The sequence below is a fragment of the Leptosomus discolor genome, chromosome 2 (genome assembly GCF_034619465.1).
Source record: "Leptosomus discolor isolate bLepDis1 chromosome 2, bLepDis1.hap2, whole genome shotgun sequence".
In the NCBI taxonomy this organism is placed as follows: Eukaryota; Metazoa; Chordata; class Aves; order Leptosomiformes; family Leptosomidae; genus Leptosomus; species Leptosomus discolor.
This window is the reverse complement of record NC_141392.1, coordinates 123,570,715-123,584,693: the sequence shown is the minus strand read 5'-3', so window position 1 is coordinate 123,584,693 and position 13,979 is coordinate 123,570,715. Positions and strand designations below refer to the sequence as shown.

Here is a 13,979-nt window from a genome sequence, read left to right as displayed (position 1 = left end):
CCCCAGGTCCTCCCTGTTGTGTAACTTCTCAATGCCCTGTTTTCATGTTTTCCACATAGTAATTTTTGGTCACATGCTGTTGCTTCTAATTCAGTGGCCTGGGCCAAAGACTTTCTGGTAGAGCCTGAGTATTTTGTGCATTTAAACTGCTAGAGACCAGTGATAAGTTCTAGAAACAAATCTTACTTGGGCTTTGGTGTCTTTCAGAACGCTTGACATCTTATCCGCAGGGAAAAAAACAAAGTCAGATGGTTAAAACAAGGCTATAAGTATATAGGAACTGAGTGATCATGAGAAATAAAGAATAAAGGAAAAAAGTCAGCGTAAAATCGGAGTTTATGAAACATCAACAAGAACCTAATTAATTTTATTAAAACAATATTTTGCAGGTAAACTGGGGTGAGAAAATACAGTGATATTTGGGAGATCAGAGTTCTTGGGACACCTTTGATCCTGCAGGGTCTGTCATCCCTTTCCTCTTCAATGTATAATCACAATCCAGTGTGAATTATGATCAACAGAACCACTGGGAGATGGGAGATGATTAAAGATCCATAAAGGGTTGCAACAACTCTATCAGAGCCTTTGGACAACCCAGAAGTAAAATGTGTGGGTCTATCCTGACAATAATTTCTCTGGGTGCTCCTAGCCCTTCAGTTCTGTTGGACCCAGGGAGACTTTCTGATTACCTCTTCTCTAGTAGACCTAGCTCCCAAATAAGGAGCTTCTCTTTTTCACTTAAACTTTCAAAGTCTCTGCTTTGAGGGTGATATTTGCAATAACATTTTAGAGACAATATTTATTTCTACTGCACTGTGTTGCCATGCTTAAAAAAATTAGCTATTTTTCCAGTTTATGGAAGGAGAGTTTGACGTTCAGAGAGGTTAAATGATTTGCTAAATATCATTAGCACACCTGTGTCACAATAAGAAAAATAATGTCGAGCTCAGCATCTCAGAGGTTTTTTCCGGTTCTCTGCTAGGATGGTTCCAGTCATTTTAACCCACATGTCAGCACTAAAACACAGATTATGTCAGTAAGTGTCCTGTTCCACTCTTGAACAAAGCCCTCAGCTCCTGATAAGGCTGCAGAAAATGCTGAAGTTAGTTTTGCACAAATTGATCTGTTGGACTCATCCTGGACTCCACTGTACTCAACTGCTTTTTGCTGCCAGGCTATTTTTGCTTTTTATAGTAGAACTCGCCAAGTAATTATCCAGATAGGATTTCTCTTTTTAGTCTCAACTTGTCACAGTCTTTTTTTTTGGATATCTCATGATGGTTGCTTGTCAGTCATGTCACTCATTTGAGGGAAGAAGCCTAAGGTCATCATTAGCTCATGGCTTGATTGTCTGGAGATGAAACCCCAGACATTTCTGATGCCTCTTATCTTGCTTGTGGTAAGAGCTCTAACACATCCACTCGCCTTCTTTTCAGTACTAGTAAGAACCCCCATATTGACTTCCCAAAGGGTAAATCACTGTACTTCATGAAACAGCCACGTGCTAGCGATGATTAATGCTCAGCCTTGTAATGACAATTAGGGCACAAGTGAGTTTCACCTATTGACTATCTTTTCCAGCTTCTGCAGTACCTCTACTGTGTGGGTCTCATCTTCCTTAGCTGTGAGCTGAGTCCTATCTTGCAATCACATAGCAACCCTGCACAGCTATTCAACTCGTATGAAGATGGAATACTGTTGACATGTTGAGAGCAGTTTTTCATCCCTGATCACGGAAAAAGTGGTTTGAAAAGTTCATTGCACCATCTGCATCGCCTTCAATTAATCTTTCAGCCTCCGTCTGTTTGGTTTTTACTTTTTCAAGTCACTTGATTTCCTTTAACTGATTGTACCATCTAGGGAAGGGATTCAGTTCACATGATGAAAACACCCAGATTAAGGCGTAACAAATGGACATCAGTATTTGGGCTGGCTGTTTCAGGAGAGATCTAGTCAATATAGTCAGTGCAGCTGCTGCAGTGAGTGGGACTGGCCGATACAGGTATCTATTATTATCTCAGACAGCCAGAGAACATGGAAATATCTGCATTAAGTAACCCAAAGGCAAGTATTTAGTGAGCATGATGGTATTAGGTCAACGGTTGGACTTGGTGATCTCAGAGGTCTGTTCCAACCTAATGGTTCTATGATTCTATATGAATCTCCCTGGAAACATGGTAGTTGCCTAACTACAAGTATTCAGTATCACTTCGGGCTCCCTTAGGTAGGCACCCACCTGACCTCCAGCTTCTGCTTAAAAAGCCACTGTTCTGTCATTGACCCTTGTCTTGTATCTGCCAACATCACGTAGTGGATTTGTAGGGCACTAAGACTCTCAGATGGCATTAGACATCTGTATTTATGCAGCTGTGTCCCATTCTACATGTCTCATTTCTTATTCCTTGGACATTCATGTCTCACTTTCAGCTGCTGTTTCCTACTTCACAGCTCTCTGTCTCTCGTCTCTTCTGTTTATTTGGCAGCACCACCTGTAACAGGCAACCCATGTGATGTCTCCTTGTTTACAGGCTGCTTTTACAGGCTTCTTTGCAGAGTGCAGTCTGAACACCTGAAGGCGCAGATTGGGAAGGAGAACCAACACTAGGTGACTATCCAGCTCTGTATTGACCATGAATAAATATTCTTTAGGCTTTCTGGTGACAATTTTCAAAATAGCTGGGTAGCTAGATTCTAAGAAGTTTTGGATTCAGGAAACACAGAGCTGATATTGGAGATGGTCACAGCAAGATACTTAGCAAAGTCTATTTGTCAATGGAAGGGAGGGGATCTTATCTCAGAGATTTTCTTGCTCTTATATTCAACAGCTGTTGCAGAGTGTTATGTTGTAAAGAAAGGAAAGGCTAGAAGGGAGGAAACACCCACTACTCTAGGAAAGAATTGAATGGGTTTTGCTATGGAAAAAGAAAAACCACAACAAAAAACTGTCAGGAAGAACATCTGGAATAAAACTGAAATATGAAAACAATGGAAAATGCTTTTGAAACTCAACAGCAAACTAGATCCAGGCTGCAGTCCAGAATAAGTGAAAATCTGGATAGAAAAAACACACCTCTCTGTTCTCCTTCCCTCCCGCTCCCATTTTCCCATAGTAGGATTTTATCTTCTCCAGAACTTAGACCTGATGAAGGATTACGAACCAGCTGCAACCACTATGCTAACAGATCTGTGTTGCAATCCAGGCAGCTGAACCTCACACTTCTTAAGGAAAATATGTAATCAGTGGTGACTTTATTAACAGCATAGGTCATTTCTTATACATAGGATTATCATATATAGGGGGGGTTTTGCACTCTGTAGTGCATGCATTGTGGTGCCAGCACTCCCTGGAAGAACATCAGCCTTAGATACCCCTTTTAGAAGGTCACCCACATGCAGTGAGGCTATTTGATGTGACATCTGTCGTCAGACAGACAGTGAAAGCACAAACTGACTGCAGTGCCTGTGCAGAAAGCCCAGCTCGTGGGAAGTTACACGGTTGCCGTGTACACACCAAAAGTTTGACCTGTGTCTGCGCTGAAGAAACACCTGAGATATCCAGAGTGGATGAAATACTGCTCAGGAGCACTGCTCAGGCTGGCAGACGTATGTTGCATCTAGACAGATGGGCAAATCCTTCAAATTCCAGATAAACTTTCCAGTTGGAATAGCACGTGTTTGGGAAAGCCCTGTCTATTTTCTGCGTACGCTGTCTTTAGTCCCCCCTGACCTTTTCTGCACATCTCACCACACACTTCTGCCAGCTTCTGGCTGCAATCACCTTTTTTTCTGGTTCTCTGCCAGCAGTGCCTTACTATCTCCCTTTATAATCACCCAGGTTGCTTATCAAGTTGGTAAGCCTTCCAGTTTTAGCAGGAGTATGATGTGGGATCCATTTCTATGCATCTCGTGCAGGATGGGTAATTCAACAGTTTGATGTGATCTTATGTGAGACTTGTTCACCACAATAAAGTGGGGCAAGGAACCAAAGTTTTCACATCCATAGTTCAAAGACAGGCACTTAAAGCCCAGATCCTTCACATATGTGTTGCAGAGATTATGATTCCAGTGTTTATGGCAACTTTGTAGTTTTAACAAAACTACTTATTATAAGAGTCGTGATTTTATATGCCAGTTATTTTGTAAGGTGACAAAATTTATCCAGCCCCAGTGACTTGTGTGTGTTAACTGTTTTGGATTTCTTTACAAGTAAGCTGAGGTAGCTGCTATTCACATATCTTCATTTTCATGAGCCGTTCTTCAGGGCTGTATTTAGACTAAGCCAAATTGCATAGCTCAGACCTTACTCAGCTTTTCACTTTATTTTTCTTTGTTCTCCATCCATTCACCTTTTCAAGACCTGTTGTCTTATATTTTGAGCATTCTTCACTTTCTTGCCTAACTCGTCACTTCCAAATTACTGCTGACTTTGCTGGCCCACCTCTTTAAATTTGTTTTGCCCATTTGTGTCAGCTTATCTGCTTACTTTAAGTATCTTTACACTCTTTTGGGTCATTGCTAAAATGTTAGGTGCCAAAGGGCTTGCAGGACAAGACCTGCTAGAGTCAATGCCCCAATTGTAGCCAGTCAGCCTGTAAATTAACGTGTGCTGTGTTTGTGTTATACCAGTGTAGTTTGTTAATCAGAAAGTTTTGTGCTACTAAGCCAAGTGCCTCGGAGAAGCCAATTATATTATATCAAAGCTATTATCTTTATCAACTAAACCCGTAATCTCATTAGGAGATGATAACAAGGAAGTTTCACAGGACCTTTTTTCTATAAAACCAGGTTGATTGGCATTAATTATATCATCCACCTTTAATGATTTATTAATTGTGTTCAGAGTTGGACATTCCATTTTTATTTATTTTTCCCCTAGAATCAGTGTCAAGCTGACAGGCCTGTAATTACCTGGGGTTCTTACTTTTATCTTTGTTTGAAATATTGGCACAATATTAGCTTTCTTCAAGTGCTCTGAGACATCATGAGTGATCCCAAACTTACTGAAAAGTCCTCCTTAATAGTCCAATGAGTTTCTGGGCCAACTCCTCTGCAGCACTTGCATTCAAGTTACTGAAATCCATTGACTTTGAACCATAGTGCTATTAATGGAACCAAGCAAGTATTAAGATTGTTTTTCTTTTAAATATACTTAAAACAAGTCTGATTTTTCTACTTATAGATATCTCCGGTGTTCTTTTGTGTCATAGACCATTTATAGTTTCCAGCCCCAAAACATTTCTGTGAACATTACCTTCCCATTTTTTAATTTAATTTCTAAGGATTTAATATGGTGATGAGCTATTACAAATAGTTGCATTATAACTTCTTTGTTTCTCACTCTGATTATATTTTTGGGTTTTGTGTTTGTCTTTTATTTAACAAGGGTAATATTCCTTTACCTATTGTCATACTTTTTAGGATTAAAAATCACAAATTTTAGCTAAATGTAGATGTAATTCCTTTAAAGGAGTGCTAGCTTCTAGTTCAAGCCTTTAGAATTCACATTTCCAAGCATTTGTCTGTGATTTTTAAGCCTAGAAGCCTACTTAAAAATAGTTTTAAAATTGAGCTGAGAATTAGATGTATCACATAGCTATTTTAAACTGACTTGACTAGAAGAAACAGTAAATGCTTTGTAACCACGAGTAAAATAATAATGCCTATAATAACATCAGCAGTAATTCATAATAAGAATTAATAATAAAACCCCACTTTAAGGGGACATCATTGTGATTAAGAAATGATAATTGTTAACAACATTGTAAGATCAATTCGAAGGTCTCCAAACATTTTTGTTGAGCCTTTCGTTGGTCTTCAGTATATCCCAAGGGGTAAGGTTGACCTGAGGATTGGCAAAGGTATGTTCAGGTTAGGTATTTTAAATCACAACTCGCTGTGAGGGTGAAGCAGGAAAACAATCACTCTGCATGCCAAAATCAGACACAAATGTCTACATAACTCTCCTGCTGCTCTGAGTGGATATTTGTTTAATGCAGTGCATCAGCGGTGAAAGCGCTTATCGCTAGTTTTGCTTCGTGAAAGTAGTATTTGGTTACGGCCCAATTCCTGATTTTCTTCTGTTCAAACCACAGTTACGGGAGTTTAAACAAGAGAGTCAAAGATGGTTTGGATGGACAATGGACACTCTAAGACTGAATTCCCTCCATGTCCCCAGAGAAGATACGAGTTCACTGGTGTGAGATATATTAGATAGGGAGCATGCAAGTCTTGTACTATTTGTCTTTTACCCATTTAAAACCTGTAAAGAGAATTTAAATATCCACAGATATCAGTCAGACACTGGTTGGGAACAATAAATTTATTTATCAATTTCACTTAATTAAAAAATGCTGTTAAAGAGGAACATTTCTTTAGGATACAAAATCATCTCTTTTCCAAACTGGTAATTTTTGAATATTAAAAGAATATGACAGGCCAGCTAATTTTGTACAGATATGTATATATTTTTTAGTTCTACATCTGCTGCAGTTTTCTGTTGCATAATTGATTTAATCTCTAATTTTAAAGGAACGCTGAACTCTTTTACTGGACTCCGCATACATTTCTCCAGGGCAAAAACTGTCCTACTTTTTCCTCCCTAGTATCTGTTTAGTGCTGGGCCATTTTCTTCTGAAACTGTAAACTACCCTCTATGAAATAAATGAAGTCACAGTTGGAATACAGTTTACTGTACAGACTTACCACCACAAGATAAGAGCACCACTGCCCACACCATAAATTCTTGGGCATTTTCTTTTCCCTTACACTTTCTCCTCAATCTTTCCATTGGTCTGAAAGCCCATTTTACCCATCCTGGCTGCAGAACTCATGATTACCTGGGAACTGGTGAAATTGTAAAGGAGCAGAAAGTCAAAAACAGGCCGTGGAGCGAAATGTTAGTTCAGCCATTGAGACCTTTAAATTTGGATTCATGCACCCCAGTTCCCCCCCCGGTTTCAGCATTATAAAAGCCATTGATACATCTGTGATGGGTCGTTGCTGTTTTGTCTTTATTGCAGGTTCTTTTCAACATCCTCTAGAAAGGAGTTTAAAGTTTCTGGTCCTTCTTCGGGCATCTGAAGGGATTTACTGTGATCGTCTGGAGGAAATAAATGTCCACCCAGGGAGTATTGGTATGAAACATAAGTCCATCTTTTTATAGGAAACCAATTTTAGGCAACAGACAAATCTACCGCTGTTGAGCCTGTTACAATGTCATACAGGAAAAGAGCTAATAAAGGCACATACATTTTTTCAGCTAAAATTTTTAACTTTCACCAGGTCAATTCCTGGATTCTCTGTGGAGATTTTGTTTGGCAAAATTTGACAGAAGTGAGAAAGTAGATGGCAAATCTGAGGGTTTTGTATGAGAAACTGCAGACTACTTAAAAGGACCTACTCACACACACGTACAAAGGTTGTCTTGGTTTTAGATTCGAGATTTATAAGATAGTTGTCAAAGTTGAAGGTATTAAAAATAAGATGACTTTGTTGAGTGGAGAGAAATGCATATTGCCAGAGGGTATTTGGTCTCAGTTATCTTTGGTCTCTCTTAGGATAAAACATATTGCCCTCAAGTTTCCAGGCTGGAATAGTGAGCTTAAACTCACACCATTATTTTTAAATGCCTGACTTATGGGAGATGAATTACATCTAAGAGCTACTGGATGGATCCAAATACACACGTTTAAATATTTCCAAGCATTTGGACCCATGGAAAGACTGACAAAAGAAGGTTTATGTAAACTTTTACATATCCCCATATAATTATGCTTAAAAAATTGTTAACTTTTCTGTTTTCCATGTTTTAAAATATGTTTTAAACAATAATTGAGTATTGCAAGACGTTGTTAATTGCTGAACTTTTGTAAAGACAGTAGAAATTCAAACTGCTGTCAATAGAAATTGCCTGGATCAAGATTTATAAAATATTAAAGAAATTCAGAGAAAAAACAAATGAAGAAACAAGAAAAAACCCCAATTTATTTCTGATGATAGTGACATTGAGGAACTATTGCACACATTGATCAAGCAATTTTACAAACTTCTAGCAAATAGCTAAGTGGAATGTTTGGAAGGCAAGACAGAAACCTAAGAGAAAGGAAACGGATTGTGAGGAATTTTAAGTCTGCATTACTTAGGAGCTGAAGTGTAACAAGAGCTGGCAATTCGACTTCCATGGTTTTGGGAGCTAGAAAAGTAGATGTGTTGCTGAGGTTTAGCACACTGTCATGGATCAAATGAGACTCCACAACTGTTCATGCTACCCTTTTAAACCACAGCAAGTGCAAGATCATGGAAGTTATTTTGAATGCCTCTCTTGGTGGGATAATGAGGGTTGCACAATGAATGCAGTCTTGTTTTGGACTATAGTAACACAATATGTCCTAGGTAAAGTTGTCCACGAAAGAGATTAGCCTGAGCAGTAAAGTGGGTCCACTAAATACTTGAAGCAAGGTGTCACTATTAGAGATGCAGAACAAAAGTTGAACTGACTCAAACTGAAAGATTTCAGATCAGCAAATTGAAACAAATGCAGAAATTCAATTAGAAATTTTTCCATGCTTCAAATGTAATCTTCTCGGAACATGTCATCTATATGAAAAGTTTCTCTATTTTGTCTTTTTTGCCCTGGTTTTTGATCCCCTTTCCAGAAAAAAATATAGGTAATTTTTCATGGATCAGAAATAATAACTGAGTAAATTTTTGTATCTTTCATTCTTGGAGTTTTTACTTAATTTTTGTATTTAGGTAGATTTTTTTTTTTTAAGGTAGATACCTTTGTCTGAAGTTTCAACATATGCTAATGAGAATGCTATGGTACAATCCCCTTTCTTGCCTTTACGTGAGATAGTTGTTTTACTTGGTTAATGATCTATTTCTAGTACACTTTTTATTTCAAGTGGAGGCTATGTGCGCTTCTTAACACTTTTCATAAAATATAGAAACATGCTTTACTAAATATAAAGATTTTTACGTATTTAGTTATTGGCTCAGTTCTTCTCAAGTCTCTCTTTCCCTTAACCTTTGAACTCCTACCTCTGCTTTTTCCAGGTGTTTACGGACATGTGCAAATTTATAGCTCTTATCCTAAGACGTCTTGGACACATCTGGGAACTAATGCTGCTCCTGGCAACGAAAGGTGGTATTTTGCCCAAATATGCCTCCAAATATCAAGTTTTGGCTCTTGTTCCTATGACTTTTACTAATGTTCCTATGAGTTGTATTACTCTTTCCCTTTGTGATAAGCTCTGTTTAAACTATGTCTAGGTAGAAAAAGAACAACTATGTTACATCTTGCAGGAAAATAATATTTTTAGATTAATTTTAATTCTAAAGAAGAATGAAGCCGAGATTTTCTTCTTTTCTTCTGTCCTTCCTTATTTGTTTGCTTCTGCCCTTCCATCCTTCTTCCTTCCTTCCTTCCTGTCCTTCATCTCTCCCTCTGCCTTTCTTTCTTTTTAAAAGGAAGAGATGTACTCGAAAGTGGCTGATACCTTGGTGATTAGGATGTTCATCTTAGTTTGAAACATACATTAAAATCTCATCTCTGAAATAAGTAAAATTGGGATATGAACCATGTTCTTCAACATCTTAGATCAGTCCTTTACCAAGTGGCTTCTGGAGTGAACATCTTAATTTCTTCTAGTAAAGTCAATCTTTTTTTTTGTATGTAATTAATGTCAATTGAATCAGAGAATATAAGGCTGTCTGTATAGCCTGAAGAGTGAGGTTTCTGTCTGAGATGTGAGTCTTTCAAGGTGTAGACACATTTTCACGTAACCTTGGCAAAAATAGCTTTGAAATGGTACCTGCTCTTTCCCCTGATGCTGCCCATCCATAAGCTTTAACAGCTCCTGCAGCAGACTCATCTTGATCACCACTTACCCATGAATTCAGTCTGAAGGTTTAGCCAAAACCGTTACCTAAGGCAGGTTAAGTGGAGTTGCCACAAATACTTGTTAAGCAAATAGGTGGCTATGGCCTGAAGTTCAAAGCTTTTATCTGAACCAGGGAACGTGTCTGCACAAGCTTCCCCTCTGTATGTGCACTGACCATTAGTTGGAGTGGGGTGAGCAGCTGCCCAGCTCTCTGGAGCTCTCATTCTTGATTCTGTGTTACACAAAATTATTTTTGCTTTTTTCTGTAATTCGTCCAAGTGCTTCATTTTAGACTGAAATACATGTATTAAAAGAAAAAAATCTTACATTCAGGCCTAACAAAAACTAATTGGAAGAGTTCCCATCTGGGTAGAGGTGAAATACCGGCATTTAGGGAAGGAATTATTTAGAAACTCATTGTAAAGGTGGGTAACAAAAGCAGAAAGACCTCACAAGTAGGATTCACCTGTTGTTAGCTCCCACACAGTTGAGTGTCTAGCATAGATTAATTGTTTAAGGTTGTTGTAGTCAGTGGAGAGACAGATACTTCTAGATTCTGATTCAAACCATGCAACATTAGAATCACCCTCTGGAAATTCTTCTCTTTCCCTGATTAGGATAGGAGTTCAGACTAAGCAGATTCTTGACTGAAGCATGCCAGTTAAATACTTGGATGAAATGGATCTGGGCTAGTATTGGTCTGCCGCCCAGATGTTTTATATGAAATATCACGAGGCGCTAAGATATAAGTATTTGGAGTTCCTTCATCCACCTCAAACATGGCAGAAAGAGTTGTTTCCATTGTTAAAAGAAAGAAAGAAAGAAAGAAAAGCTATTTATCATGAGAAGTCTACTAATAGCCAGCTAAGAGTTAATGTGGTTAGATACAGGAAATAACCAAGTCAGCGCCAGAATATGAAAGCTGAAGGAAGTGGCTTTTTTATTGAGTGAGTGAAGCTGCTGTGTGTGTTTTCCAGCATGAATCAGCACATGAGTTAGGGAAGGACTAATGCCTTCAAAAGGAGCAAAAAAAAAAAGTACTTACTGTATTTCAATAGACTAGTGTCTTAGATGGTGTCTCTTACAACCCATGTTTTCTTTTGCTTACTGATTCCTCTTATTAAACTTCTTTGAAATGAAAGAGTCAAGAGAGTTATGTTTGGGTCCCCAAGATGTAAATTATTGTTGGATTTTATGCCTGGGACTGGACTTAAGGTTCAACTTCTAGCACGCATTGCATGTGAACTGTCAAAAAATCTCAGATATGCCATAATTATTCTTACTCTGTGTGGTTTTGCTTCCTCTTTGCCATTTCGTTTATCCTGAAAAAATCCATAGTTCTCAGTCGCACTAGCACTTTTCTGCCATTTCATAAGATATTCAGTGCTTCCTCTGAGCGAAAGTAGAAATCAAAGTTGTGGTAGACTACTGAATGTTCTCAGGTGCTGAAAACTGGAAGTACTCATCTTAGCCTACTCATCTCTGAAAAAAACTCTGAGAAGAGACACTAGGAAAACTTGGCAACATAGCTCACTAATTACATCCCTTTAGAATTTCCCTCCTCCCTGCACTTCTGCAACTCTTGACTGCATGATGAGGCATCCTCTGAATTCATTCAGTAGTTTGTTTTCTCAACAATTACCTGAGGAGTACAGATCATCACCTGGCCAACACCTATCACCCTGTAATAGGAAAAGATGTATATCAAATATATATAAACCCTGATCATTATCCATTTTGCTTTCCCCCAATGCTTTTATTTTCTCTCTATGAAGCTAAAAAAGTGAGGTACAAACAGAACTTTGAATGTAAAAGGGGATCTTCAGTTCAAGATTAAAGCAGATAGATGTAGTTGTCTGTGTAATGTTTACAAAGGTACCTAAGCTCCCATTAGAGTCAGCAGAGTTCTAGCTGCTGGACCTTAGGAAGCTATTCAGCTACCAAGGGCAGGATACAGCTACCTAAACATAGGTTTTGGGCTCATCTGAGGTGCCTTTGGGTTCATATGAGACGCCATTGAGTCCTCTCCTGGCTTCCACACGTGGCTTCAGGATGCTTCATGAAAAAGTCCTGTCATATCTACCAGCTGATATCCTAGCTATCCTGGAACTTCTCAGATAGCAAGAGGTGCTCTTGCTTAGGACATCAAATCCTGCTCTGTGCCCAATTCAGAGAGCACTGAATTGCCTTCCACCCACTACTGCCTGTACCAATCAACTATAGTGGAAACTTAAATGCCAAGTACACATGCACACACAACCCTACACATGGACACTTACATTTTGTTATCTAAGTCCAAAGCTGTATTTCAGCTCTGTAGGATATTCCTGGCACCAAAAATGGTCTAACACGTCTTTGGTAGGCAACTTATCTGAGCCCTGCAGCTCTATACTGGAACTGTATAACTTGTTGATCAATGGTGTGAAATAGACGTTTCAGGATTAATTTCCTCTCACATATTTTAGACATCTGTTTTTGCAGAAAGCCCTAAAGGACTTTTCCTAGAGCATAGCCTGTGGATTCTTTCTGGGATCTGCCTAGACAAAACTGTTGTTCATTTTTTAGGAAATCTCTGAGCATAACTCTCATAAACATAATGACATCATTAACAATATCTTGGCATTACAGGATTTTTGTGGAGGATGAAGTAGATTGGAATCGTGGTGGAGATATTGTGATCAGCTCTTCCTCCTACGAAGCCCATCAGGCTGAAGTAGTTACACTTAAGGAAGTCAGTGGTCATAGCATAAGAATCCATGAACGTCTTCTGCACAGGCATATCGGTAAGGAATCTGGCTTTTCATTTGAGAGAGTTTTCTTCTGAAGATCACCATTTTGTATCTCAGCAAAATCAATTCTACTTTATTATGGCATCTTCATCTCTTTCACCATATGCTTTTTTCCTGCTCTTTTGATACTGAAAACATGATGTTCAAAATTGCACAGAATAACACAGAATAGAATCTCTAACACGAATTTCTGGTAATAGAATTAATTCAGTGCTGAATACTTTCGGAAAACTTCCTGGTGTTTCATGTTTTAAGTAGAACTGGTTAACAGAGAGAGAAAGTAACTGAACTTTTAAAGGAAGAAAAAATAAAGGCAAATTTATTTTAGCCATTTGCACAATTTCTGTGGCGTGTCAAAACCTGAAAAATTAAATAAAATATTTTTTTTCAAATGTCAAAATAATTAAATTAATGGATTTTCAAGTGCAAATTTTTATCAATTCTATGATATAAAACTAATGTATTTGTAATCTAATATGTAAATACCCATAAAATCTATATAGAGCTCTATTTCCTGTGCAGATTGCATGGGATCTGTATTTAAATGGAAAAGAAGACACTCTGTTGATAATTTATTTAATTATATTTCAGCCTAGAAAGTGAATTTATTACCATCTATTTAACAAAAATAAAAGAATTTCATTTACAGGTAAAATTCTGAAGCTCCAAACCCAGGATTCTTCCTGTGCATAGCAATATTTTTTAAATTTAATCTTTATTCAAGCTACTAGGCACAGAAGTTAACACGATGGATAAAAAGGTTCAGAAATATTGTATGTTTTAAATGGCTGTATCTATGCTACTAAACAAAGCTTCACTTGGAACTGAGCCCTGTTCTGCAATTATCTGTAGTGTTAATTGATAATAACCTCCATGCACAGCTTTGCTTGACATTTTTTTTTTGAAATGCAGTTCAAAGGACAGTACATCTAGACCCCACTTCCAGTAGTTTCTACATGGCCTTTCTTTTTTGCTGGGGAAGGAAGACACCTGCCAGTCAGTCTTGGGGTCAGAGAATGGCTCTTAAACTTTTCTCTCAGCTAATGTAGATATAATAAATGTATCCTCAGATGAAACGATTGCATACACATTGAGTACTGCAGCAGTTGTTAGATATAGCTGGAAAAAAAAAGGACTGATGGGAGAATTAAGAGCTACATAAATACTGGGATTCACCTGGGCAAATGTAGATATCTACAGTAAATGTTCACACATGAGCTAGTCACTCTCAGCTCCCTTGATAACCAAAGCAGAAAAATACATACTGCTCCCTTGTATTTCATCTCCCCCTAAAGCAGATGTATAAAAT

General features: G+C 38.1%; 1 protein-coding gene across 1 annotated transcript in view; it reads left to right on the top strand.

Annotated features, from left to right (window-relative positions):
• PKHD1 (PKHD1 ciliary IPT domain containing fibrocystin/polyductin) overlaps window positions 1–13,979 on the top strand; it is a 265,896-nt gene that overhangs the window by 171,267 nt on the left and 80,650 nt on the right. The window contains exons 52-54 of the mRNA XM_086461672.1: window positions 7,020–7,133; window positions 9,055–9,142; window positions 12,510–12,664. Of these exons, the coding sequence (XP_086317798.1) occupies window positions 7,020–7,133; window positions 9,055–9,142; window positions 12,510–12,664 (357 nt within the window). The remainder of the gene's footprint in view (window positions 1–7,019; window positions 7,134–9,054; window positions 9,143–12,509; window positions 12,665–13,979) is intronic.